At 46.1% G+C, this 25,655-nt stretch overlaps 1 protein-coding gene across 4 annotated transcripts in view; it reads left to right on the top strand.

Moving 5' to 3' along the window:
* Positions 1 to 11,389: 11,389 nt before the first annotated feature.
* MYCBPAP (MYCBP associated protein) overlaps positions 11,390 to 25,655 on the top strand; it is a 670,648-nt gene continuing 656,382 nt past the window's right edge. For all 4 annotated transcript variants that reach the window (XM_069200066.1, XM_069200065.1, XM_069200063.1 and 1 more), the window contains exon 1: positions 11,390 to 11,489. In XM_069200066.1, coding sequence (XP_069056167.1) covers positions 11,441 to 11,489 — 49 coding nt within the window. In that variant the 5' untranslated portion in view covers positions 11,390 to 11,440. The remainder of the gene's footprint in view (positions 11,490 to 25,655) is intronic.

Below are 25,655 nucleotides of genomic sequence, written 5' to 3'. Positions count from 1 at the left end.
CCCCTATCACTTTATAAGGTCCCTGCCACTTTGCCAGCAACTTGTTGTCTGAGCTGGGGAGAAGCACTAACACCTTATCACCTATGGTAAAGGTCCTTAATTGGGTATTCCTGTCGTAATATCTTTTCTGCTTTTCTTGAGCCTTCTCCATATGTTCCCTTACATTTTCCCACACATTTTGGATGTTGGTTTTTAACTCCTGGGTATATTCTAAGAGGGATTTTTCTCCGTCCTCCTCCTCCCATAACTCGGCAGCCATATCTAACAAGGTCCTGGGCTGTCGTCCGAACAATAATTCAAATGGACTATGGCCCGTGGATGCTTGTTCATGGGTCCTGATAGCGTATAACACTAAGGGGAGTTTTCTATCCCAGTCCTTACCTGTCTCTGAAATAGATTTCTTTAGTAGAGTTTTCAGAGTGCGGTTATACCTTTCTACCAAACCATCCGTTTGAGGATGATAAACCGCTGTCCGTAACTGTTTGATCCCTAGAAGTTGACATATTTGTGACATCAAGTTGGACATGAACTGGGTACCTTGGTCTGTTAAAATTTCTCGGGGAAAGCCTATTCGGGAGAAGAACCCTATCATTGCATGAGCTACGCTCTTGGAGTTAATACTGCTGAGTGGGATGGCTTCTGGGTATCTGGTGGCATAATCCACCAATACCAGTATATAACGGTATCCTCTAGAAGAAGGTAGGAGAGGACCTACAATGTCCATTCCTATTCTTGAAAAAGGGATGTCTATAATGGGCAACGGTTGTAAGGGAGCTCTTCTTTTGGGACCAGGATCAATCATTTGGCATTTGGGACATTGCTGACAAAACCTCCTAATCTGTGAAAAGACCCCCGGCCAGTAGAACTTCCTCAACAGATATTCTTCCGTTTTCTCCCTGCCATAGTGACCCCCCCGGCTGGCTATGGGCTAGGTGTAGGACTTGTGGTCTATAAGGTTCGGGGACTAATAGCTGCTTCTTTTCTTCTCGGTTATTACCAGTGACACGGTACAACAGATTTCTGATTATGGTAAAAGAAGGGCTTTTGTCTTGGGGGTTCCGGGGTCGGGCACTTTTCCAGGCATGGATCAAACTCGGATCTTCCCTTTGACAACTACGGAATGGGGGAAGGTCAGTAAGAGTAAGGACCTTTGTAATTACCCTATTTGGACTCATGTTTCCTTGGGCAAAGACTCTTCGGGTTTCTCTCTTTTCTTTTCGGGAGGGTCGGTATCTAACCACCGGTGGTGTTATAGGCGTACTAGAAAAAGGAGCTCTTTTCCACCATGTGCTCATGCTTTCAGAGTCTTTTGTACTGTCAAGAAGTTCCGAAAAGTCAGGGAAGTCGGTTCCTATGATAGCTTCTTCGACTAGTCGTTCCACCACCCCCATCCTTATGGGGACTTCTTTTCCATCCCAGGACAAGGTTGTCCAGATTAGGGGGTATTCTCTTGTATCTCCATGAATACAACATATGGATACTGTAAGCCCTGAAGCAAAAAGGGGGTTTTCCAATAAATCAGCACGAATTACAGATTGGCTGCAACCTGAGTCGATGAGCGCCACTGTGGTTCTTCCATTGATAACAAGTCTCTTCTTGTATCGGGTTTCCTTTCCCCCTGTATAGAAGACTCTCCCCCTGGTGACTCCTATTTCCATCGGCTCTGACTTTTCTGATTTCAGTGGGCAAACCCGGGCGATATGTCCCCACTCTCCACAGCTAAAACACTGTGGTTGTTGCATATAGGGTCTTTCTGGACCTCGTAATTTTCCCGGATCCTCGGTTGGTTTTCGCCCTAGGGATGGGGAGGGTCTGAGGTTCTGTCGGATGGGGTTAAGTGTTGGCCGTATGGGAGGGATTTTGAACTCGAGGGAGCGGTGAAAGGCACAGGCTAATTCAATAGTGGTGTTAGTATCTGGACTTGGGTGTTGCTTGATCCAATTACGGGTATTGGTAGGTAGGGCATCTAGATATTGTTCTAGGAGAACAACCTCAATGATATCCTCCCTATTGGTTCCAATGGGACCTAGCCATTTGAGTCCTAAGTCCTTAATTCGAAAATATAGGGCCCGGGGATTCTCGGAGGGTCCCCATTTGGCTTTCCTAAACCGGACCCTATAATGTTCTGTATCAAACCCCACCCGCTCCAGGATACTCTTCTTAATATCCTGATAGGGTGTCGTTCCGCCTGGGTTTACCGCTTGATAAGCCGCTTGGAGAGTTCCTGTCAATAACGGGGCGATGTATTGGCCCCACCTATCCTGGGGCCAGGTGGCGGAAGTAGCAACCCGCTCGAAATTCGTGAAAAAGGCATCCGGGTCTTCGCCTTCCTGATATCGCTGCAGGACCGAACTGGGTACGTTCGGATGTACCCGGGTGGCGGCAATAGTGTCCGTGAGGTTTTTGATTGCAGTCTCATGGACCAACTGATTGTTGGCCATGATAGTGGCCTGACTTTTCAGAGCGCTTTGTAGGGCCTCCCTTTCCACTTTAGCCTCCTTCTGTTGCTCTTCCCACACTACTTGCAGATGCCTCTGCCCTGCGGCTAGCTGCTGCATCATCTCTGATAGGGTGGGTGTGCCCTCCATCGTCTTTGGTTACCTGCAGTTATTCCAATATCCCATTTCTGACACCACTGTAATGGGTTCTTTATCCCTGAAGCAAATAAAAGGGATATTGGAATAATATAACAGGCGCAGAAGGTGGGGTTTAGTTAATTTATTCGTGTTTTGGTTTTAAGGATGGCTTTTTATCCCCTGTTTTTTTGTTCACAAGGATAACGCACTTGCAATCCAGAAATAATTAACAAAAGTTCCCTTTTCTTCTCTTTCAGGGTTTTGGTGGTAGTCCATAAGTAACCCGGTCCAGCTTTGGGAAGGTCTCCGGTCCTCCTCTACGTCAGTGGGCCAGGCTCTCCAAAGAAATAGAAAGAAGGATAACAAAACAGGTAAGTGGGATATATATATATAAGGTAAGTATATAGGGTTAGTAGGGCGGTGGGGGAATAGGTATAAGTGAAGGGAAGTGAGGGTTTAACTGTCCTTTAGTTTGTGGTTCCCCCTATAGGTGTTCTCAGACCTTCTCCTCTTTGTAGAAATCCTCTGGCGGTTGGTTCCCTTGTGAGGTTAGGTTTACTTTAGGGGTTTTTGTTATATGGTCTCCCCTTCCCTGCAGGACCTCCCTTCCTTTCCCTTGTCTCCCCTTTTTCCTAACAACCACCCTCTCGCAAACCCCCAGCTGCGGTACGAACGTACCTGAGGTGGCCACGCCCCTCCGGGGACATGGCCGGCACTTTGGCAGCCTCCCGGCTTCTCTCCGACGGGGGCGGGAGAGCCCCGGGGCTCTCCTCTCTCTCTCGGAGTCTCGGCTCCTTCGACGGGTTCCTTTCTCTCTGTCCTCGGCGTCCCGGTCTCCTTCTCCTCCGGCCGCGTACGTCGAGAGTCCACTTCCGTCTCCTCCTCCTTTTCATCTTCTTTTGGTCCGTCTTTTCTTTCGGTTGTCGTCCAGACGCCGAAGGCGTCTGACGTCACAGGCTCGCGTCCGTCCCGAGTGTGTAGGGCCCCCGTAATGGCGTTCGGCACAATGTCCTGGAAACCGGCGTCCGGAGACGTCCGGTTACAGGATGTAAAGCACCCTCCCGTGTATCACACAAGGACCCCCCCAGTGGGAAGGGCCAATAGGCACCACAGGGCACCGGCTCACCAAAAAATAATGTAATAAGGCCTCAAGCCGCTGCAATTCAATGCCCCTGCGGGAGCCCGCCGACTGGGCCCGCAGCAGTAACAGGGCGGCACTGCCATCAAGAAGACCAGGGGGCCGCCGTAAGTCCCAGGCCCCCCGGCACCGAACACATGCAGCCGAAAAGGCAGAAAAAATACCTACAGCAGGCAGGGGGGAGTCGCCGCACCCCTTTGCGCCAGCACAGAGCCGTGGCCCCATGGGAGCCTGCAGCCTGAACCAACCACCGGGAGGCCCTGCGGGAGCTGGGAATCCAGCACTGGTCGTCGGGGCCTGCAGAATCCTCTCCACGCCGCAGCCCTCAGAACACAGGGACGAGGCCCATACAGCAAGGGGGAGCCACCCCCAGCAACCTCGACCCAGGCGGCTCCCGTACGCAGAGCCGGGCGGATCCACAGAGTCATGTGCACCCCTCGCACGCCAACTAGGCCCCGGCACAAGACCGGCAGCAGACGCGATCCTCCAGCGCGTGTAGAGAAAGGAGCACCAGCCTGCAGCCTCTCCAGGTCAGCCGACGCCACACCAGGCATTATAGGCAAGTCAGGAGGCAGTACAAAAGGAGAAATACCACGTTCTTGGTCTCCCGCCGCAGAGCCTCACAGTGTGGCGGCCATCTTGAGGGACAGCCAAGCCACGGTCGTACTCCATCCAAATTTGACTGTATTTCGCTTCAACACACTGTAAAATAAGAGAGCATTTTCTCCTGTATTTTCCCAATTACATCCTACCTCCTGCACCCAACTTTCTTTCATTATTGTAATAAACTCTGCAATGTCTTCAGTTGGCTTAATGTTTTCTGCCATATGAGCTCCAATGTCTGGTCTGTCTGGGTATCTCCGCCAAAGTGCATCCCTCACATGCTGGCGGACATTGTTAAAGGAAGACCCGTCAAACTGCGTGTTTGTCAATTTGACTTGAGGGAGTCCTGCTCTCGCAAATATGGTGTTTACCTCATCTCCCACCAGAGAAATCAGCAAACTCTTAATGACGCCCAGAGCGAGGTTAACTCCAGCAGTGTGTTTTTCAAACATCCAATCCATTTTCCTGCACCTTCAGAGAGTGGGGGCAGTACTCTCTTTAAATTCTCTTTGTCCATCTGTGGCCAGGGCACGTATGTTAGTACCTGCCCTCCCTTAAAAATGAGGGGCAGTTGAGTAATGGGCGGGAGACCTGTTGGCTGTGACTTAACCTCAGGTCTGGTCTGTTACTACATGTTACTTCAGTAGGTGTATCTTCGGCATACCTCTCCCAGACTGCAAGGCATTCCTGCATGTATGGATAGTTCCAGCCTGGGTCACCCCCTCCCTGCCGTATAGAGTTGTCTGCCGTGGCTAAGTCATAGGGTTGGATAGACCCCTGTTGGGGCCACGGTTTTCTCCCGTCTCTTTCAGTCCATGTTGCCAGTTCATCTGAAAAGAGTTGACAATAATAACTACCCTCTTCTTGTTCTATCGTTTCTATGGGTGTCAGAATCAATTTGGTTGTTTTTAAAATTGACCTTCTCTTTGTCTCTACTGGGTCTTGCTATCAATTGTAGCCTTCGTATAGACCGCGGCCGAAAATTATACAGACTTCTGTCCTTCCCTTGTGCATTCTCATCCATATCAGACCCTTCGTTCCAGTCCTCCTCTTCTGCTTCTGCCCCTGCTCCCTTTTCTGTCTCATCTAAGTGTTCGTCATATCGTGATCTCTACATCTTCTTCCCAAACCCTTTATTCCAGACTCCATTCCCCAGCTGCCTCTCTCAGTGTTTCCGCAGATGTGTCTCCCAACCTTAGAACAACCTGCCCAGTAGTCCACTGCCCTCGAAGAGGGTCAAGGCTCCTGGATCTTTCTGCCTGTTCTCCAGTGTGCTGCAACTTAGGTGTTGCCCTGTCTCTTCTCTTCCTCTCATGGCCTGCCCAAGGAGCTGTTGGAATGGGACCGGGCATTCCCCCAGCCCCTTTCACATCTGTACCATCCTCCTCGGGTTCAACCCGTACTGGATCCTGATATCCTGAAGCTGGCAGAATAGGGTAGAGACCATACGATGGGGGCTCCTCTAGAGCTTTTTCTGGGGGTTTATCTTGTGCCTGTGTCGCTGCCTCTTCAGGCACTGTTGATTTTACATTTGTCTTCATATCACAGAAGGCCTGCCATAATGACAGAATATCTTCCCTCTTCTTTCTCTTCTTCTTCTGATATTTAGATATAATGTAAGTCAGTGTATTTTCAACTATGTCTTCGTCAAATGTCCCTTCGTTTGGCCATGACTGGGCATGGTCTTTATTATCTCTGTGCCATTGCTTTCAATATTTCTGTATTTTCTTTTTGTCTGACAGGAAAGTTTTTATCATATGTTCCAGGGGAGCATCCATGGTTTCCCCAAGAACATATGCTTCCTATATATATATACCTATTACTGTCCACTCTTTGTGTCCCTTCTCTGCTCTTCGTCTCCCTCACTACTATATGTGCCTTTATCAATGTCGCTAACCTATAGCAGTGATCTAGGTGGGAAAGTACTCTTATGCAGTGTTACCTGACTTAACATTGTCGTAAGACTATAAAGGTGAACATCAGCGATATTGATCGCTAATCTGTACAGCACTTCTTCTATACTGATATCGGGTGCGGGTGCATTTATGGGGGGGTGAAGTGGATTGGTGCCTGAAGCAATACCCGTTATAACGTTATCATGAATTAAAACAATTAGTAGTGGTGTCTGGGGATGTGGTGCCCCTTCCATAATTTAAAATCCCAGAAACATACAGGTCTGTGGAAAATGCATCAAGAAGGGCTTCTAATACGATGGGTTCTTGTGTTATTATGTGGAACCAAGGGGCGTCACACGGGCATGGGGGTTGGCCATGAGCCCATTTAAATGTTAGAACTAGGACAAGGGTGTATTTTTCCTGCCACAGGGAATTATCAATCTCACTCATAAGATCTTTCATTTATTTCCACTAGTTTTGGTATTTTCTTCTTTTAATTCTTGCGTTTTATCTGCACTAATGTTTCCCCACTCCCAGAACACTTCGAGTTTTTCTATCAGGATATCAAAAATATGGCAGAAATCTTGCACCCTCTCTTCTTCACGTATTTCAGATTGTATAAACACTGGCGAGAACCCTTGCCTTTTTTCTATAATTTGCCTGCTATGGGAATGAAGAATCACACTCTTATTATGATCCTTATTACTCATCATTTAAACAAAATATTTATTCATTGCTGTTACACTTTTTCAGGTTTGCAACAGAGGGTCTGACCGTGTTCAGGGTAAAGTAATTTGACACCGACCATTCGGTTGTCCCCTTACCTAAACATCAGACTCTCCACTGATGCCTCAGCCTCGATTTCTCACCCTCAAAGATGCTTTCTCAATGTCTCAAATCGGGAATTTGTGAACCAGGCGTCTGACTTTTTCAGAGTGAGGCCTGCCAGTGCCGGTAAAGTGACCATCTCCTGTCACATCAGACTTTATATGTCTTACCCGATTCACCTCACTTTCTCTACTCTAACCCTCCGGATCTAACCGGGATATCTTGATGGACACGAACTGTTCCTTTCAGGATCTGCCTCCTGGGTAATACACTAGTACCAACTATTTCTTCCAGGAGCTGTCCCCTGGGTAATGCGCTCCTACAAAACTATTTCTTTCAGGAGCTGTCTCCTAGGTAATACATTACTATAAACTATTTCTTCCAGGAGCTGTCGGTAAAATAGCCCTGGGGTGGTGACGTGGAGATAAGGCCCTCACCTACTGAGTGTATTATGTGAATATGGGCATTAAATCATAGTATTCACAGACGGTACACATACAAGGTACCTCCCCTATTACACCCTGAAAATAGCAATCAAAGATTGTTAACTATATAAATGAAAACCTATGTACACGTCTTCCATTGTAATTAATAGTTCATATTAAATCCAGTCCTAAAGCAATTCTCATGAGTCTTCTTTATTGCTTGTAGTGTACATCACTTCAGCCAAAGCCAACACATGTTTCACCTGGGATGTGTTGCCCCATGACTTCCTCAGGGCTTATATAAGCTGTAAATAATATATGACATATTTTTTTTTAGTATAATGTGCAAACAAATTTAAAAAAGAAGAATTTTATAGTTTCACACAATTACGGGTTATTGTCACTGTGTGTTTTTTTCTACTGTGAATACAGTGATTGACATGTACAAGGTGGAGACCAGTTATTTACAGTAATTGTTTCAGATATTTCCATGCAGTTGTTAAAATGATAGAAATAGGCCCAATTTGTTATGTTTTTGGGTGTTCGTTATAGTGTACCACCTCAGTGTGATGTACAAACAGTCTCAGTTGAGGCCAGGATCCCAAAAGTGGGCATTTTGTATTATATACACATGCAGAATCCATGCAATACAACCTTTTATTTCTGCTAATAGATTCTTTGATTATCTCTCTATTTATAATCCTAATATATTATTTTATTAACTAGTTTATCTTTATTGTGATAGGTGACAAGTTCCGAGTTAACCTAAACCGGAATAGTTATTAAAGATAAAGTTAAGATGTTATCTATAAGTGGTCCATTAAAGTCATAACGTTACCGATAATACTTTGACTAAGTCGCTCACCTCTATGTTAATGTGTGTTTCATACTTGAAACAAACCTATCATGTTTAGACCTGAATATAAAAAAAAAGAAGAAGAAACAACTAGTTACTAAATACTTGTTATATGCGGGAAGACTGCTAAGAGTCTTTATTACCAGAACAAGTACCTCACTTGTTCACCTATTTTCTGAAAACCGAGTCATTGTCCGATCCGCGATTACGCGACTGTTTTACTCTCCTCTTAGTAAATCGTATTTCATATAAGCAGCAAAGTAGTGCCAATCCAATTTTGTTTACCCTAAGTTTAAGAAATCAGACTAGTTACTAAATACTTATTAAATGCGGGAAACCGGTAAAGGTCTCTGTTATGGTAACTGGTACCTCCTTTGCTCACCCATATTTTGAAGATCAGTCGTTGTCTGGGTTGCGAGTACGCAAACGGAGACAACATCTGATCTCACTGTATATATACGTAATCGTAGACAGTGAAATTGAAAAGGGACAAGCCCATTAAAGTCTACGTCTTGATAGAAATACAAGACTCCAGGTATAGACATAAAAATCAGACTAAACCTTTACAAGAATCATCACCATGTTGAAAATCCCCATAAATAAATACAAGGCATTTCCAGCTTTTTGATGCTCGATTTAGCATTTGAGGTGATGTTATTGTAGGCCACTTGATTGATTCAAATATTAAATATTGAATACAATTAACTTAATATCGGTTGTCCATGTATTAATTAATCTGTTTAGGCTACTGCACTCTCAAGGAAAGTCAAAAAATCAACCTCATCTTGGAAACCCTTGTAGTGGGAAACAAAGTATTTCTAACTTTTTAAAGCTCCAATAAGCTTCTAATATAGTGTTTACTATAAAACACTTACTTAATTTATGGTATGATGCACATTCCATATTAAATTAACCTAATGTTTTGGTTTTTGACATAACCTAGGGCTATATGTACAAACACTTTTTCCCATAGACACAGAATGGGGAAAAACCTTTGCTACATCTGGCCCCTAATGTTTTAGTTTTTAATAAGCCACTAAATAGTAATACTTCACAAATTCTTTCAAACTTTTAGTATTTATGGGTAAACTTAGAAAGTGATAGGCTGATTAGCTATTGATATACACATTATGGTATGTATCTATTATATATTATAATAATGTGACTATGATTTCCTCTATATCATCTATAATGCATGGATTCTACACCTACCTAGGAGCTGTCTCCTAGGTAATACACTGCTACTTGACGTACCTCCTTTCTATCACAAAAAGGAATTCCTACTAGCTAGTCTTTCGGCCTGGCCGGGAAATCACATTTAATTTCTACATCACCATTGTATTTAAAAACCCACACAAATCCTGCATGCACTTATTACCCCATACTACAATTGCCACAGAATCATGCACTTTTAAATATTAAAGTTCGAGGCCCAACCTTTCCTCACCCTTTAGGACAGCAGCCTCTGGAACCCCTACTGTCCGCTCGAATAGGCAGGTGTAAGGTTCAACTGATTTGCACACAGTGATCTATTCAAGCGTTGCAGGCAGCGTTTCCTTCAGTCACGGTCCAGGGATTTGAAGGTAAGGCCTCCTGGCTGCCCCTCGCCAAAATGTAGTTGAATTTCAAGAAATAGATAATATACGTATGCATCCTCTAACACACACAGTGTTTTTTGATCTCACCTTTGGAACTCTATCAGTGTATCCTTCCATACCGCTGAGGTTTTATGGCCTGTCCTCCTCACGCTACCAATCTTACCTTAATGCACCCAAGAATCTCATGTCTCTCTTTTAGGAATGTCATGATGTACACCTCTCCTCAACACGTGCATCTGAAAGCGGCTCAGGCTCTTGTGTGACCTTCTAATTTATCTGTGGTATGCGAGGTCTGGCTGTAACTGCTTTGCCCTGCACCTGGCCTCTCTCTTAATTTTCCTTCCTGTCATTGCATTCCAGTCTAACATCGTACCCAGTTTGAGGCCTGTACTTTTCTCGCACAATGTACACTTCAGCACGATTTCCTTCTAAGCCGTGTGTTGACCAGGGTGGGCCTTCTTTTGTTTTGTTGAGGCCTATTACAAGGGTGTATCTAACAATGGTGCAGTAACACCAAGACCCAATATTCTGAGTGGCTCATTGCATTGTAGTCACAACTGTTTTTACTGTCTTTTACTAATAGTGGTGGAGTGGCATTTTACTTGCATTTGAGCTCAAGGGATGACTTACTCATATCTGGAACTAGAAAACTGGACATGTATGTTAACATTAGCATTAGCAGCCATGTGCCACGCATCACAGGTTACAAGGACGCATTTCAGTATAGATTCCTGCATTATCGCACTGAAATTTAATGCCACGCAAATTTAGTTGTTCTCTGCCTCCACGATTTCTCCAGGCGCTCAGCAGGTTCCACCTAATTTACATTTAACAGCAGTAGACGAGATGCTGCAGTTCCCCACTCCCTGTCTAGACTTACAGGACAGAATAAAATGTAGTTGGGTTACTGTCATATGTGCCACTTTCAGCTCGGTCTGCTTTTTTTCTTTTACCTCACACAAACTTTAAGAACAAAACTACAAGTCCCACAATGCAACGTTGCTGTTGTCTTAAAACAGACAAGTAATGACTAAGAGTGCCGTTCAATATTTTTTTCTGAAAGTTTCTCATATCCGGCGCATAACTATTGCGTTAAACGATCTATCAAAGTGCCTCTCAGAAAACATTTGAGTGTCACACCTCAGTAGTCGTAAAATTCGCAACTAAGCATTAGTACTCTACTGGTTTAGAATTCTGCGGTCCAAGGGGACTGCCCTGTGACCGCACGGGACATTCCGCGCTGTTTGTCGGAGATAGGGTGGGTAACCCTAATACTGTGATATTTAAAAGTGCACTGGATAAAACGCATCCTATTGCAAAGTTACTGCGGAACTAACCGCTCGCCTTGTGATGATGAACGAACTACCCCGTTCCAAAATGGCTACACGTCTAGTACCTTCTCATTGTCTATGCTCCTGGTCTAGAGTCTGGCGCGTACTTTCTAGCCTGCGTTTCAGAGTCGCTTGCAACTGTTTGCTGTTTCTATGGAGACGGGCTGAGAAGTCCCGAGAGCGAGCAGGCATGGCGAGTAGACCGGGCAAAAGGGATTCAAGAACCAGGACTCCACCGGGTATATATGGTTTGGGCTATACTGCGTACTACTTACTGAGATTTGGGGCAGCTTCGTTGCCGTCTTTTGGTTTAACGGACAATGAATGCAAGTTCTTTAATGTCACACGAATAATTTTCTCTGTATTTTTTGGCGTAGAAACGTGCGGTTTTACATTTGTAAAAGGAAAAGCAAGAGTAAAATAATTCGTTTCCAAAGAAAAACAAAAACTGATAAAGCCAGTAGGCCTGTTTTACTTTTTGACGTATATTTCTTAATTGAAAGGCGCGTATTAATGGGTACTTTGGTGAACGCAAAGAATGAGCCAACAGTACGAAGAATTGATAGCCAAGTGAGTGCATAAGCTGCAGAAATGGAAATGTGAATGGAAGGAGGAATAGGCGAGTGTGTGGACCTAGGAGCGAGTACATTGATGGATCGATGGATGGATAACTTGAAGTATGGGTGTATGGATGAATGGGCCTATGAACCTGTCTTCCCATGAACAGAGACAGATGTCACCCGTCATAATTTTCCTCAGTGCCCCCCCAACTTTACAAGCCTGTAATCGTTAGTCTGTTCAAACAGATGCCCACAAGATGCCTAGAACTGCCACCCTGATGCAAAGACGTACACGCTTGAAATAGGGACCGTCATGCATGACACGGTCACCTTTATTTCAGGAGCAGTCACCATTATGCATAGCCACACTATGCGCATAATTACGACCATTATACATCCAGCATTATGCCTGGGATGATCAACATCGTGGATGTCCACATTATGGCAAAAACTAACCCATTATTGCAGGAAGGACAAGTATTATGCCTGGGGTGGGGTGCATCATGCCATGGTTGCCCAAAATATGCTAAGAGTTACTGTCATGCCAGGTTCAGTATGCTAAGAGTTACTGTCATGCCAGGTTCAGTATATTGTGAGAATAGGGTGTCACAGTAAGTCAAGATTTCCCAACATTGTACCACGGTCAGCAATGTATTACGGGTGGACCACCATCATGACGTGGATGCTCACATCGTAACCAACAGTTACTGACATTTTACCAACGTTTATCGCAATAATTCAGGGCCAGTATGATGCCAGAGGTAAGTACTTAGAGTGCCCAGAGCATGCAATTAATTGTCACATTTGTCACAGTATCACAACATAATGCTACAGGAGCAGCATTGTTTTGTGATAGTCAGCACCAGGGCATGGATGACCACTGTATGCCAACATTCATCACCATTATGCCAAAGGTGGATCCCTCATATCAGCAATATAACTAGTATGTGTAGTGGCTGGGCATGGATCTTCAGATTCCATGAGTATCCTCATGTAAAGCTGAGCACAGTTGCTGCTGTGTGTGATACTGCCAGACTGATGGCGCCCAAGACCTGAGGCTGAGAGCCTTAGGATTCGAGTTCTAGTGACAGGTAATCCTCACATGTTCATGCCTTGGTACAGGCATGGTGGCATTCGGTCAGTGACAGAAGGTCCAGTTGCGGCTGCTGACTGGTGGAGAGTTTGTCCCTTTGGACTAAGAATTTGTGCGCAAATACTCCACGCTCTATAATTACAATTAAGAGAAACTCCATTAATCACGTAGTATTGACTGCACTGACCTTTTGGCCAGCGTCTGTCTCTTCCCCTGCGGGGCCACTGCTGCTGTTGCTTGTTTTCTCACAGAGACTGCTGGCTCTGTGTTCGAGGCCTGCCTCTACCCACAGGCACCCATCTGCTCCTCGTCCCTGGTGGCCTAGTGGCCTTCGGCGTCTGTCAGGCATGTCTGTCTTTTATCTTTTTTCTTTCTTTTGCTTTACTTTGCCTATTTTTCCTCATTGTCTCTTTTCTCTCTTTCACTCTGCTTTGCGCTCCTTTGCTCCCATGCTTTCCCTGCCCCTGCCCTTGTAGCACTTCCCACCCTCTCGTCTCTCAGCTGACCCTCTGGACCCCATTTTCTCCTCAGGCAGCAACGTCACCATCAGTGACTTGACCCTACTACACTGGACCGACCACCACTGCATCAATTTTTCCATTTCCACGCTCACAGCACACACCCACTCAACACGCCCCGTCTACAGAAAATGGAACCAGATCTCAGAGGAGCAGCTCATCAGCACCCTCAGCAACTCTCCTCCCCTGACATAACAGATGCCAGCACCTCAGCCTGGAACCTCCGCAATAGGATCACCAACTGCGCCGACACCCTGGCCCCTCTCTGGAAGATCACAGGGAAACACTCCTCCAAAAAAGCCAGCTAGTTCACACTGCACTCCAAGAATCGAAGCACTCATGCAGAAGGCTGGAGTAGGTGGAGAAATAGCAATCCCCTCAAGACCTGGCAGCTTTCAAAGCTGCCACAAGGTCCACCAGGAAGGATGCCCTAAAGGACCACATCAGCTCCACCTCTCACAACACTAAAGAACTTTTCAACGTCATCAAAGAATTCGGCAAACCACAAGCAAAGACCACCATCATCACTCCATCTCAGGAGCTTTGCGACAGAATGGCCACCTTCTTCCACCGGAAGATCAAGGGCATTTACGACAGCTTCAGACACAAAAGCTCTTTGAACCCACCAACAACACCTCTGCCAGGATCAGCCGAACCCCCTCGACTCCTGCACACCTGGACCTCCCTCACCACGGACAACACCTTCTCCACCGTGAGCAGCATCCACTCTGGAGCCCCGTCTGACCCTTGCCCACACTACATTTTCAGCAAAGCCAGCACCGCGATCGCGCCAGAACTCTGCAGGACCCTCAACTGCTCCCTAGAAGCAGCAACTTACCCCGAAGATTGGAAGCACGCTGAGATTCACCCTCTTCTAAAGAATCCCACAGCCGACCCAACTGACCTCAAGAATTACCACCCCATCTCACTGCTACCCTTCCCAGCTAAAGTCGCTGAGAAAGCAATCAACACTCAGCTATGCCAACACATCGAAGACAACATCATCCTGGACGTCTTCCAATCAGGATAGAGAACCAACCACTGTACCGAAACCGCCCTGCTCGTAGCCACAGATGACATTCGCTCCCTCCTCGCCCAAGGACAGACAGCAGCCCTAATCCTACTCGAACTCTCAGCCGCCTTTGATACAGTATCTCACCGTACATATGCACCAGACTCCACACAGCAGGCATGCAAGGCCCTTTATCAATGGATGCACTCCTTCCTGACAGGCAGAACACAGAAAGTCAGGCTTCCACCCCACTGGTCAGAACCCACCGACATCAGCTGCGGAGTACCCCAGGGATCATCACTGAGCTCCGCGCTGTTCAACATCTACACGATACCACTCGCCACCGTCATCAGGAACTACAGGATGAATATCGTCTCCTACACTGATGACACCCAACTGATCCTCTCCCTGACTGAGAGCCCATCAACAGCCATGAAGAATTTCAGAGACTGAATGGAAGCAGTAGCCACCTGGATGAGGGGAAGCTGCCTCAAGCTGAACTCAGACAAAACTGAGATCCTTGTCCTGGGACCCTCACCGTCGTCCTGGGACAACTCCTGGTGGCCTTCCTCACTCGGCAAACCTCACACCCCTACAGACCACGCACGGAACCTCGGTATCATCCTCGACTTAACGTTCACCATGACCAGGCAGGTCAACTCCGTCACCTCCACCTGCTTCTACACCAACGACTGCTGGAAAACCATGACACATGCCCTTATCACAAGCAGACTTGACTTGGTCCTCTCTGCAGAGACATCCAAGAAGAACCTGACCAAGCTGCAACAGATTCAGAACGCTGCCACCAGACTCATACTAGACATCCTCCGCAGAGAACACATCTCAGAACACCTGAAGAACCTACACTGGCTCACTGTCGAGAAGAGGATCAACTTCAAACTCCTCATACACGCCCTCAGAGCCCTCCACGACAACAGACTCAACTACCTTAACAACCAAGTCAACTGGTACTCCCCTTCCAGACCCCTCCGCTCGTCCCAACAGTCACTCGCCATCGTACCCCAAATAAAGAAGTCCTCTGCTGGAGGAAGATCTTTTTCATACCTGGCATCAAAAGGCTGGAACACCTTACCACCGCACCTCAGACAGTCACCATCACTGCCTGAATTCAGGAAGGTCCTCAAGACATGGCTCTTCGACTGATCTCTAAGGTCACCCCTCAGCACCATGAGACCCTAGGGTTGAGTAGCGTGTGATACAAGTTTGTGATTGATTGATTGAATAGACAATGGTTTTCATTGTGGAATAATTGATTCTCCAGGGAACTTGCACATCAAGTTATATGGATAATCTTCAACATACTGTACCAAATAAATGGTGGCATGATTGTCTATTTTGGCTATTTTGTTTATAAAGCACACATTAGAAAATTGAGTCGCTTCTAGGTGCATAGGCAAACAGATAAAGTGCATAGCAAAATAACAGTGGTAACAGTGAGACAATTCAACTTGAGGAAGGTCATATAAGTCACATAAGTCAGGGTTGTGACACATCCTTGGGCTCTTGTGGGAATCAAAACCACTAGACAGGGATACATTGCAGTATTTCAGGTTTATTTGACCTCTCTAGGCTTAGTCCAGAGTATTGCTTTATGCCAGACTGCTCAGGACTACTGACAAAGTTAAATACAACAGGCATCAATAAAGCATTTCACAGATAGTCTTTTTGGTTTCTCCTTTTCTGAATGTACCTTTTCCCTTTCTCGTGTGCTTTGAATACAAAGGAAACGAATGCCAAAGGACCATTCTCCCTGCAAAGAAAAGACATATCAGCCTCCTTGTTAGTCCCGTATCTCTTCGAGAAGGCATTCCCTCTAGCATGCAGAGAAGAGAAAAACATATACTCCTGTAGATCAGTTCCACATTTCCTCAAGATAAGTAAACTTGTATAGTGAAAGGTCTTAAGAGATTGCCTCTTATTCACCTCTCCCACCCCCGATTAGCCCCAGATGGCATGGTTTACTTCTCACTCTGGTCTATCTGGTAAGGTGAAAGGGTTGTTTTGTTCCTTGGGGCTTCTTTAACCTCATAATCTAATTGCTGTCTTCCTCTTTGCATGTGCATTTTGGCTGTGTGACATGGTGACCTGCTTGGAAGCTTGAGGGTCGTGGATCATCTCATTGACTGCTCTAGATATGCGGACCTAGCTTCAAGTAAGGCAGACTTAATTACTATTCAGTATTCAACCAACAAAAATGCACCTGTCACAGGAGTCGGAGCTGATGATGCTACAGGTGTGTATCTTCATGCGGACAAGGAAATTGAAGGTCTTTCTGGGCTTTACAAGAGCTCTGCTCGTGGTAATGAGGAGAGGGCTCACTCCTGTTCCTTCTCTGCACTTTCTCTTCCTCCGCCGCAGTAATCAGTCCTGAAGGACACTGGTGTCTGCCTACATATGCATCCAGGCAGCTCCTTTGAAGCAACCACGGCATGGTGCAATTGGTAGCCATAAACAGGTACTGGGTCCGAATATTGCACCCTACGATAACCAGTGGCAGGGTTGTATTGCAGATTTCAAGCTACATAGCTAAATAGATTGAATATGTCAGGATGAATATATATGCAGAGATTAATTAGTGGTTTGGGGGATTGAGGAGCCATGGCTAGCTAATGGAAAGTACAGTGACTTTGGCCAGTCATAACTGGGAATGAACACATCATACATAAGAGGCATAATTGGATGCTCATTATACACTAGCGAGTGATATCTGGCAGCAAGCGTGAGGGAATGGGGAGGAGGATACCTAATATGGTGTTGAAAAAATGGGTCTTGATTTTATTGGAGTGACACTGTTTGGATGGAAAAGTCTGCTACATGGCAGTAGATGGGAAGCCCTGTCCCAGGTGCCCAACTGTACTGATGTCTGGGTCTCTAATGCAGATTTTTGCTGATGAATGCCTCTGACAAAGGAGTTGGTGCAGTGTTAGATCAAGTGGATGACAAAGGTAGAGAGCGTTTGGCAGCCTTTATCAGTAAGAGATTACTACCCAGATAACAGAAGTGGGCCACTATTGAGAAGGACTGCTTTGCTGTAATGTGGGCCTTGTGTATGTTCCACCCTTATTTGTTTGGCACTGAGTTTGTGGTGCAAACGGATCATAAGCCACTGAAATGGTTGATTGCTGTGAAGGGAGAAAATCCCAAGTTGTTGAGATGGTCTGTTTTGTTGTAAGGGTTAGACTTTGTGGTTGTGCAGAGCTGGATTGAGCCACGGGAATGCTGATGGACTTTCCTGTCGGTTTTACAGACTGACCATCCAGCCTTTCCAGCTTAGGAGTTGGTTTGGGGTGTTCTTATCTGTGTGGGTCATCTGTTGGAATGGAAAAGTCCTCTGCATGCTAATGGACCTGCATCCCCACTTTGAGTTCACATCTGTACTGATGTCTGAATCCCTAATGCAGATATTTGTTGTAATAGGTAAACACAGATCATGTGTGGGAGCCATGACATAGGCCTGTCTCACGGATTGCGATCTTGTTTGACCGGAATGGGCACCCAAAGCGCTTACTTCATTGTGGAGGAGGCTACCCCCTTCACTAGGAGTTAAGTAGTATGAGTGCAATAGTGGCAGCATACAGTGTAGTGATCAGCAAGAGTGAACAAGTACTTATTAACACCTGTCAATGGAGTTAGTCAATCTATCAAGTGTTAGTTGTATAGCACGGCTTGTCAACCGAGTGGGTATCCAGGCACTTGCTGCAGGTGTTCATCTGAAAAGCCAGTTTTTCAGTCCCTTTCTGAAGTGGGTCAGTGAGTGGTGGAGTGGGGCCTACAGGCTCACTTATTTTTAAAGTCCCTCTGCTGTGTGCTTAACTCACCCTTGGCTTACATTGGTTTAGCTTGGAGTGCAGAAATGGAGTATCTGCACTGAGTATATGTGTGCCTGGGAAGGGTACAAAACTGGGATAATGCAAGCTTGAGCATCGGGTGCATAGTGAATGCATGTGCCAAGTGTATATGTGGCTATGAGTGGTGCAGTACCTGAAGGTTGTAGTGCTGTATAGTGTGTGCAGAATAAGTGCATATGTTGGATATATGTATGCCTATGAGTTGTAGAGTACATGGAGGATATAGCACTGTATAGTGCAAGTAGGCTTTATGCCTTCACTGGGTGTATGTGTGCCTGTGCATGGTACAATACACAGAGGGGCCTGGGTTCCATTTTGGGAGACCTAGGCCTGAATAGTGAAACATGGAGAGGAGGTAGAGAGATCCCCCTGACAGATTTGTGTATTGGTACATTCCTGTGAGATGTTTGGTACTCATACAAGAGTGGGGAGAGCTGGACGTCCCCTGTACAATGCAAAGGGCGCTCTTTGATTCAATGAGCGGTCACAAGGTAGGGGCTTGAGCACATCTCTGTAAGGAGATGGGTCTGATAAAAGAATCATAAATAGCAGGGCTAGGGGACCTGGGCTAACTTTTTGATGCATATATCACTGTTGCTGCCATCCAAGTGTGAACTCTGGTCACTCCCATGGCCCGTGTTGAGCGACTATAAGCTTTAGACACTTTGGCTGTGACAGACTGCTTTTCAAGAGTAAGAGGGAGCAGAGGAGTGGACACTTCAGTGTAAGCAGAACCCCAACATAACACTTCAAAGACTCGGACCCTAAATTACATTTGGTGTCTGGAAATGGACTATACGAAGGGGAGTTTGAGACCACAAAAATTGTCATCTACCAAGCTGTCAGATGGGCTGGGGTGAGAAGGGGAAACTCTGCAAGACTTCTGCCTGTGACCAGGACTGGGGGCCATGGCCTGGTTGTCTCCCTGCTAAGTGAGGGGACATCACAGAAGGAATTCAAGAACACCTGCCCTGTAGCACCAGCGCTTGCCAACACCAGCTTGCCCTGTGAGGAAGAGGAGAGCGTTGGAGGGAGCGAGGTCCACTGTAGTGTCCCTTCGAGTGGACTCCTTGTGTGGGGTGTGAGGAAACTGCTGTTGTACCACCGGGTCACTGCTTGTGAGTAGGACAAAGTCGGCGGCCCCCCTGTATGTCTAGAGAGGGCTGCAGTGGAAAAACCTGATGGTGTTAAGGGCCATAGCCCTGTGCAGTAGCAGACAGTGATCCTGTATACCAGGAGGGTCCGCCATAGAAAAGACTGTCATGCTTTAAGGGCCATAGCCTTGTGCAGTAGAAGGCACAACCCAGTATGCTAGATGGGGCCACCATGAAGGATTTTACCATGCTGATGGGGCAGAAGTCCATGTGCTGCGAGATGCAGTGACTCTGTATGCCAGAGGGAATCATCAGGAGCATCAAGTACTGCCACCTGATCTACCATCACCCACAAGAGAAGTGAGGGTTCTGTGGCAGCCCCTGCATACCATCCCCCATGTAAGGGACTCAAGGCAAGATTATCACAACCAACTCCCCTCTGGAAGAGGAACCAGATACTTACCCTGAGCCGCAGGGAGCCTCTGGTCTCTTCGGAAGCGCAACTGCTAGTGAGAGCCTGCACTGGTTGAGTTTAGCTACCTGGGCTGCTCACCTGAACTCAGCTGCAACCGCTGTGAGCTCCTGCAGAAGGGACTACTCAGGAACCTGAGACTCTTCACACCTAACGGTGGGGATAGGACTGGTTGCGGGCCTGCTAGACCCAGGGTAACTTGCTATGGTGCTAGAACATTGTTGAGTTTAACTTGACTCAGAGTGGACTCTTCAGACTTGAACTGATAGTGGGGCATACTCTGGATGTTACCAATAGTGCTGGAGGCATATCCTGGATGTTAACAATAGTGAAGGAGGAATAACCACTACCATTACGAGACGAGAGAGTGGGACAGGGAATCGCCAAAGAAACACAAATGGCCTGTCATCAGGGAGAATGGTGTGAATGTTGTATTTTTTCTTTTTGTGTCTAGAGGGTCAAAATAAAGTTGTGTTGTTTTTTCAAGGCTCCCCCAAGGGAGTCCTGGACTGCTTAGACCATGTCTACCCTAAGAGTCAAATGCTGAAGCGTTAATTGGTACAGTTACTCAGAATCCATAGAATGTTGGCCTCAGGACATCAGGAGTAAAGACCCTCCAACCCCCACAGTTAGGTCCTGTAATCCCCTGCTTGTCCTGGGACCCTCTTAAAGAGGTTCTGACTGAAACATTTGTCTGGACAGATTGTGTCAGAGGACCGCCAATGAGAATCATTGGTTACTTCTACTTATAGAGAGGACAAGAGATTCTTAAATGTGACTCTGTTTTACAGGGAGCCGTGGAGGCTACCAGTTCGTGTTACTGTAAGTCTAAAATTGTCTCTCAGATGTGTTTTGCATTAGCTAGAGTCTTTTTGATTTGGTGGCAAGGTATCCAGGGGTCCAACATACATTAAATTTTGGGAGCAGATAATTACAGTTCAGCGCAAGCTCACCTACTACACTGGTGCCCAGCCCAGTCGATATGTTTAAAGCAATTACAGGTTTCATAGGGAGCACATGAAGACAATATCTTTAGTTCATCATTAAACAAGCAGAACATAATGTTGGAATCAGTGGATCAATGTCGAACAAATGCAACAAAGAAATACTCATCTTCATGTTGCAAATCTGTTAATCATTCTTGCATTTCTAATTACCATGAGAGTTCTCCTACGAAACTCATGATTACCAGAGGTCCAACATGTTTCCATAGTGTAATCACGAATTCACCAATGCCCCCACCATCAAATAAGCGAAAATATTAGAACAAGATTTTTATTCCTTCTTCCCCTGCTACGGTAGGGGCTATGAGCTTTGTCACTTTTTGTCTAGCTACTACAGCCAGCAGGTATAACAGTCTTGTGGGAACCAGAGCCAGAGGACGACCCAATCTGACCTCCCTCCAGCAACTGCAACTTCAGAGTCTTTAGTTTGGCCTCTTAACACCATGGGCAGCCGGTTGGTGGCAGGATCCAGTATCACCTGCCCCAATGGTGGGAAATCGCCTCCGACAAGATGGTGCTTCAGATCTTCCAGCAGGGCAGTGCTCTCCCATTCCAACAGGTCCAGCCACCTTTGCCACCATCCATTGATCGGCTGATGAAGGACCACCTCTCGCTCTTGCGACAAGAAGTACTGGCTCTTCTGGCCAATGGAGCAATTGAGAGGATGCCGGCATTAGAAGTAGATTGTGGTTGCTATTCTCACTACTTTCTGGTGCCAAAGAATGATAGAGAAGGATGGAGGCCTCCATCCTATCATAGAGTTACACCCACTTAACTACTTTCTGAAAACAGAAAAATTCAGGATGCTCACTTTGGCTCAGGTTCTGCCTACCCTCGACCATGGAGACTTGATGGTAGTGCTGGACTTGCAACATGCCTACTTCTATATCCCGATCCTGCCTCGCAACAAGCATTATCTGCGGTTCACAGTAGGCCAGAAACATTATCACTTCACTGTGCTCCTCTTTGGCCATACCACCTCCCTGTGGGTGTTCACAAAAGTGATGATGGCGGTGGTTGCAGCTCTTCTGCGAAGGTCAGGTGTCTCAGTCTTCCCCGACCTCAGTGACTGGCTGTTGAAGACAGGCTTACACCAGGCAGTCGTCTCCCACCTCCAGGCTACAGCGGACATCCTGCATTCACTGGAGTTCAGTATCCTCGTGTCAAAGTCATGCCTAACCCCTTTCAGACTCTCATTTTCATCTTAGCTATTCTGGATACTGTGCAGTTTCGGTTTTATCCTCTGGAAACAGCAAATCCAGGATAAGGTATGATTCTGATGTTTCAGCCGCTATGCTAGATTGCAGTCAGATTGACTTTGAGGCTGCTGGGTCTCATGGCTTCCTGCAGCCTGCTGGTAAAACATACCCCTTATCATATGCGGGCTCTGGAGTGGGATCTGAAGTCCCAGTGGCCTCATCATCAGGGGGATCTCTCCGACCTGGCCCAAATATCAGATGGAACTGCAAAAGATCTGCAGTGGTGGCTCAGGTACCACAACTGGGTCAACGGCAGACCCCTCTCTCTTCCCCATCCAGAGCTCACAGTAGACACAGATGCATCACTTTAGGGATGGGGCGGCCATCTGTGAGAGGTGGAGATCAAAGGTATCTGGTCTTTGTTGGAGTCTCAGCTCCACATCAACGTTTTGGAACTGAGAGCAATTTGCCTGGTACTGAAAGCCCCATCAAGGAAAGGCTGGTTCAGGTGTTCAGGAACAATACCAACGCTATGTGGTATTGAAACAAGCAGGGCGGAGTGGGCTAATGGACTCTGTGTCAAGGGGCCCTGCGTCTCTTGACATGGCTGGAACATAAGGTCATCTTCCTGGTGGTTCAACATCTGGCAGGCTTGTTGAACGCCAGAGCAGACAAACACAGCTATTGATTCCCAGTGGATCACAAACGGTGTCTTCATTCAGACTACTGCCATTTCTGCCTTCCTGCGGTTGCTAAACTAACCTTTCCCATTCAAGTCTCCAGATGTGAAATGTTTTCTAAAAGGGTTACAACTCGTGTCCCCCATGTACTTCATCATGCCCCAATGGGACCTCAATTTAGTTCTCACCTTTCTCATGTGTTCACCATTTGAACCTGTGCAGAGCTGGCATCTCAGACTGCATAACATCAAAACAGTCATCCTTGTGGAAATAACATCTACCTGGAGAGTTACTGATTTACCTGCCCTTTTGGTTCATCCCCTGTCCGTGACCATTTTAACAGACATATTGGTTCTTAGGACCCGTGCCTCTTTATTACCAAAGATTTTGACATCAGACAAGCCATCACATTGCCTTCTTTTTTTTGCCACCCCCTCATACTACCAAGTAAGAGGAGAGACTACACCATCTGGACCCAAAAAGGGTGCTATCATTTTACATCGATCATACCAAGGATTTTCAGTGGACAATCAACTCTTTGTTGTGAGTGCGAAGAATGGCAAGGCAATTCACAAACAAACCACCTCTCGATGGACCATCCTTTGTATTAAAATTTGCTATGCAGTGGCCAAGAAGCAACCCCCATAGAGCTTGCAATCTCATTCAACAAAAGCTAAGGCTGTGACCACTGCATTGCCGAGAGGAGTCCCAGTTCTGGGCATCTGTCAAGCAGCTACATGGGCATTGCTGCAAACATTTGTCATACATTACTGCTCAGACAGTCAAGTCTGGAAAGATGGGCATTTCGGCCTTTCCGTCCCCCAGGACTTTTTAGTATAATACTCGCAGCCCCACCTCTGGCAAGAGATTGCTTTGGTGTCTAGTCTAAGGCAAGGAATTTGCGGCTACAAGTCTGTATCAGATCAACAAGTTGCTAACCTTTGGTAACCCCTTATCTGGTAGAGACTCTACGTAGCCTCAGATTCGTTACTGATTCTCCCTGTTCTGTAAACTGTGTATCTAACATTCAAGAGATCCTTCTGGACCTCGTGCTGGTACACTAGACATTTCTCTTCAGTTTGGCTCCGTGCTTCTGGTGAGGAAAAATAGTCAAGAACTGAAGTCTGCGCCCTGAGGTGGCACCGTTCACATCACTTCCAGCATGGACAATGCTGATGACGCCACACAGATCAAGTCTGATGCCTGGGAAATATTCTAAGGTAAAGAATTTGCAGCTAGAGTCCCTATCAGATAAAGCTTTACCAAAGTTAAATAACTTAATTTGGCGCACTGACATTTAATAGCATTGGCTGAGGTTTCTGAGCATCACTTTGGCCACTGGCACTCATTATTTCACGAATTAACCACTGGGAAAAAGATTTGCTTCTGTGGTTGCTGTGACAGGGAAAGTGGTAGCTTGGAGAAGGTTTCTTTCTTTTTTTTTTTTTCTGTTTTAAATAGCATGGACTCGATCGTAAGGTATTGGAGTGCTTTACATGAGCACCAATTACTTTACACAAGATGTCAGTAATTTTTTTAGGCACAGGGAGACTAATAAGACCAAAACAACTAATGCATCCTGATCCTGTACTCTGCATTCAGTATGATCAGACACAACAATTTCCTTGGGCTTCTAGAAGACAGAAGGGGGCTGGAGAGAAATATACTGAAATGGTGCACTTCTTTTTCCTTCAACCGATCGCAGAGAATTAACCTGAATCATACACTATCAAATCCCTCCTCGGTCTCAATTGGGGTCCCCCAGGGATTTACCTTATCCCCTACTCTGTTCAACATGTCCTTGGAGCCATGGATAGAAATTCTCTAACAAGGTAACATATCTTATCACATGTACACAGATGATACACAGCTACACCTAAAGATATCTCTGGATGAAATGGGAAGGTTCAATGACACACTACTGGAATCACCACACTGGCTGGCACAAAAACTCCTAAAATTAAATGCACCAAAAACATACTTCTTTCCACTATACTCACCACATAGCAGAATGGATCAGCGACCTAACACCCATCAACTGCCAACCAATCATTAAAGAGTCAACTAAATAACTTTGAATAAAACTAGACAACAACCTCAATATGAAGGCACATATCAATCCAGCCACAAGAGGAACCTTTTTCCAAATTAATCTCCTCAAGAAAATAAAACCTTTCTTATCCAGACTTGAAAACAACAGTGGAATTCCTAGTTCTATCCAGACTGAAATACAGGTGTGTAACATTAACAGATCTGCCCAAAGCAAGGATTGCTCCACTCAAGGCTTCTCTTAACACTGTGCCAAGGCTGATTATAGGATCAATACGCTACAACACCATCACACCTATGCTTAAATCGCCACAGTGGCTCCCTTTCAAGGCCAAGATTGAACAGAAGATAGCTTGTATAACGCACAAAGCCTTACACCACAATATCGCCTTAATCCTGGCCCAGAAGCTCTTGATCTCAGGAAGCAGCCGCACTCTATGAAGTGCAGGCTCTATGCTAAAAAAATCTGGAACTCTCTCCCACGCAGCGTTGGCTCCTCCAATATGGCGGAGGAGCGTCACTCTCCCTGCCAGAAGCCTCAAAAGTAGAAAAATTAAACAATACTAAATCAGGTTTATTTTCATTTTATTTTTTAAATTCTAAGGGCCGAGTCGAGTTTTGGGGGTGGGGCCATCGCGGTGATAGGGATGGAGGGGGAGTGGTGTGCACTGCTATCAGTGCACATGTTAGTTTGGCCGGCCATCTCAAGATGGCTAAACCGACTTGCTCACTGAGCTGTCTCCCACTCAAGCTGCGTTGCAGGGTTAGAGACAGCAGGCACAGACTAGCAGTCTCTTTGGCAGCACAAAGCCAGGTCACTCAGGCCAATCCTGATGCTACTCTCATGCTGCAGCA

Source organism: Pleurodeles waltl, chromosome 7 (assembly GCF_031143425.1).
Source record: "Pleurodeles waltl isolate 20211129_DDA chromosome 7, aPleWal1.hap1.20221129, whole genome shotgun sequence".
Lineage (NCBI taxonomy): Eukaryota > Metazoa > Chordata > Amphibia > Caudata > Salamandridae > Pleurodeles > Pleurodeles waltl.
The sequence above is the reverse complement of the archived record's forward strand: the minus strand, read 5'-3'. Positions and strand labels throughout refer to the sequence as shown.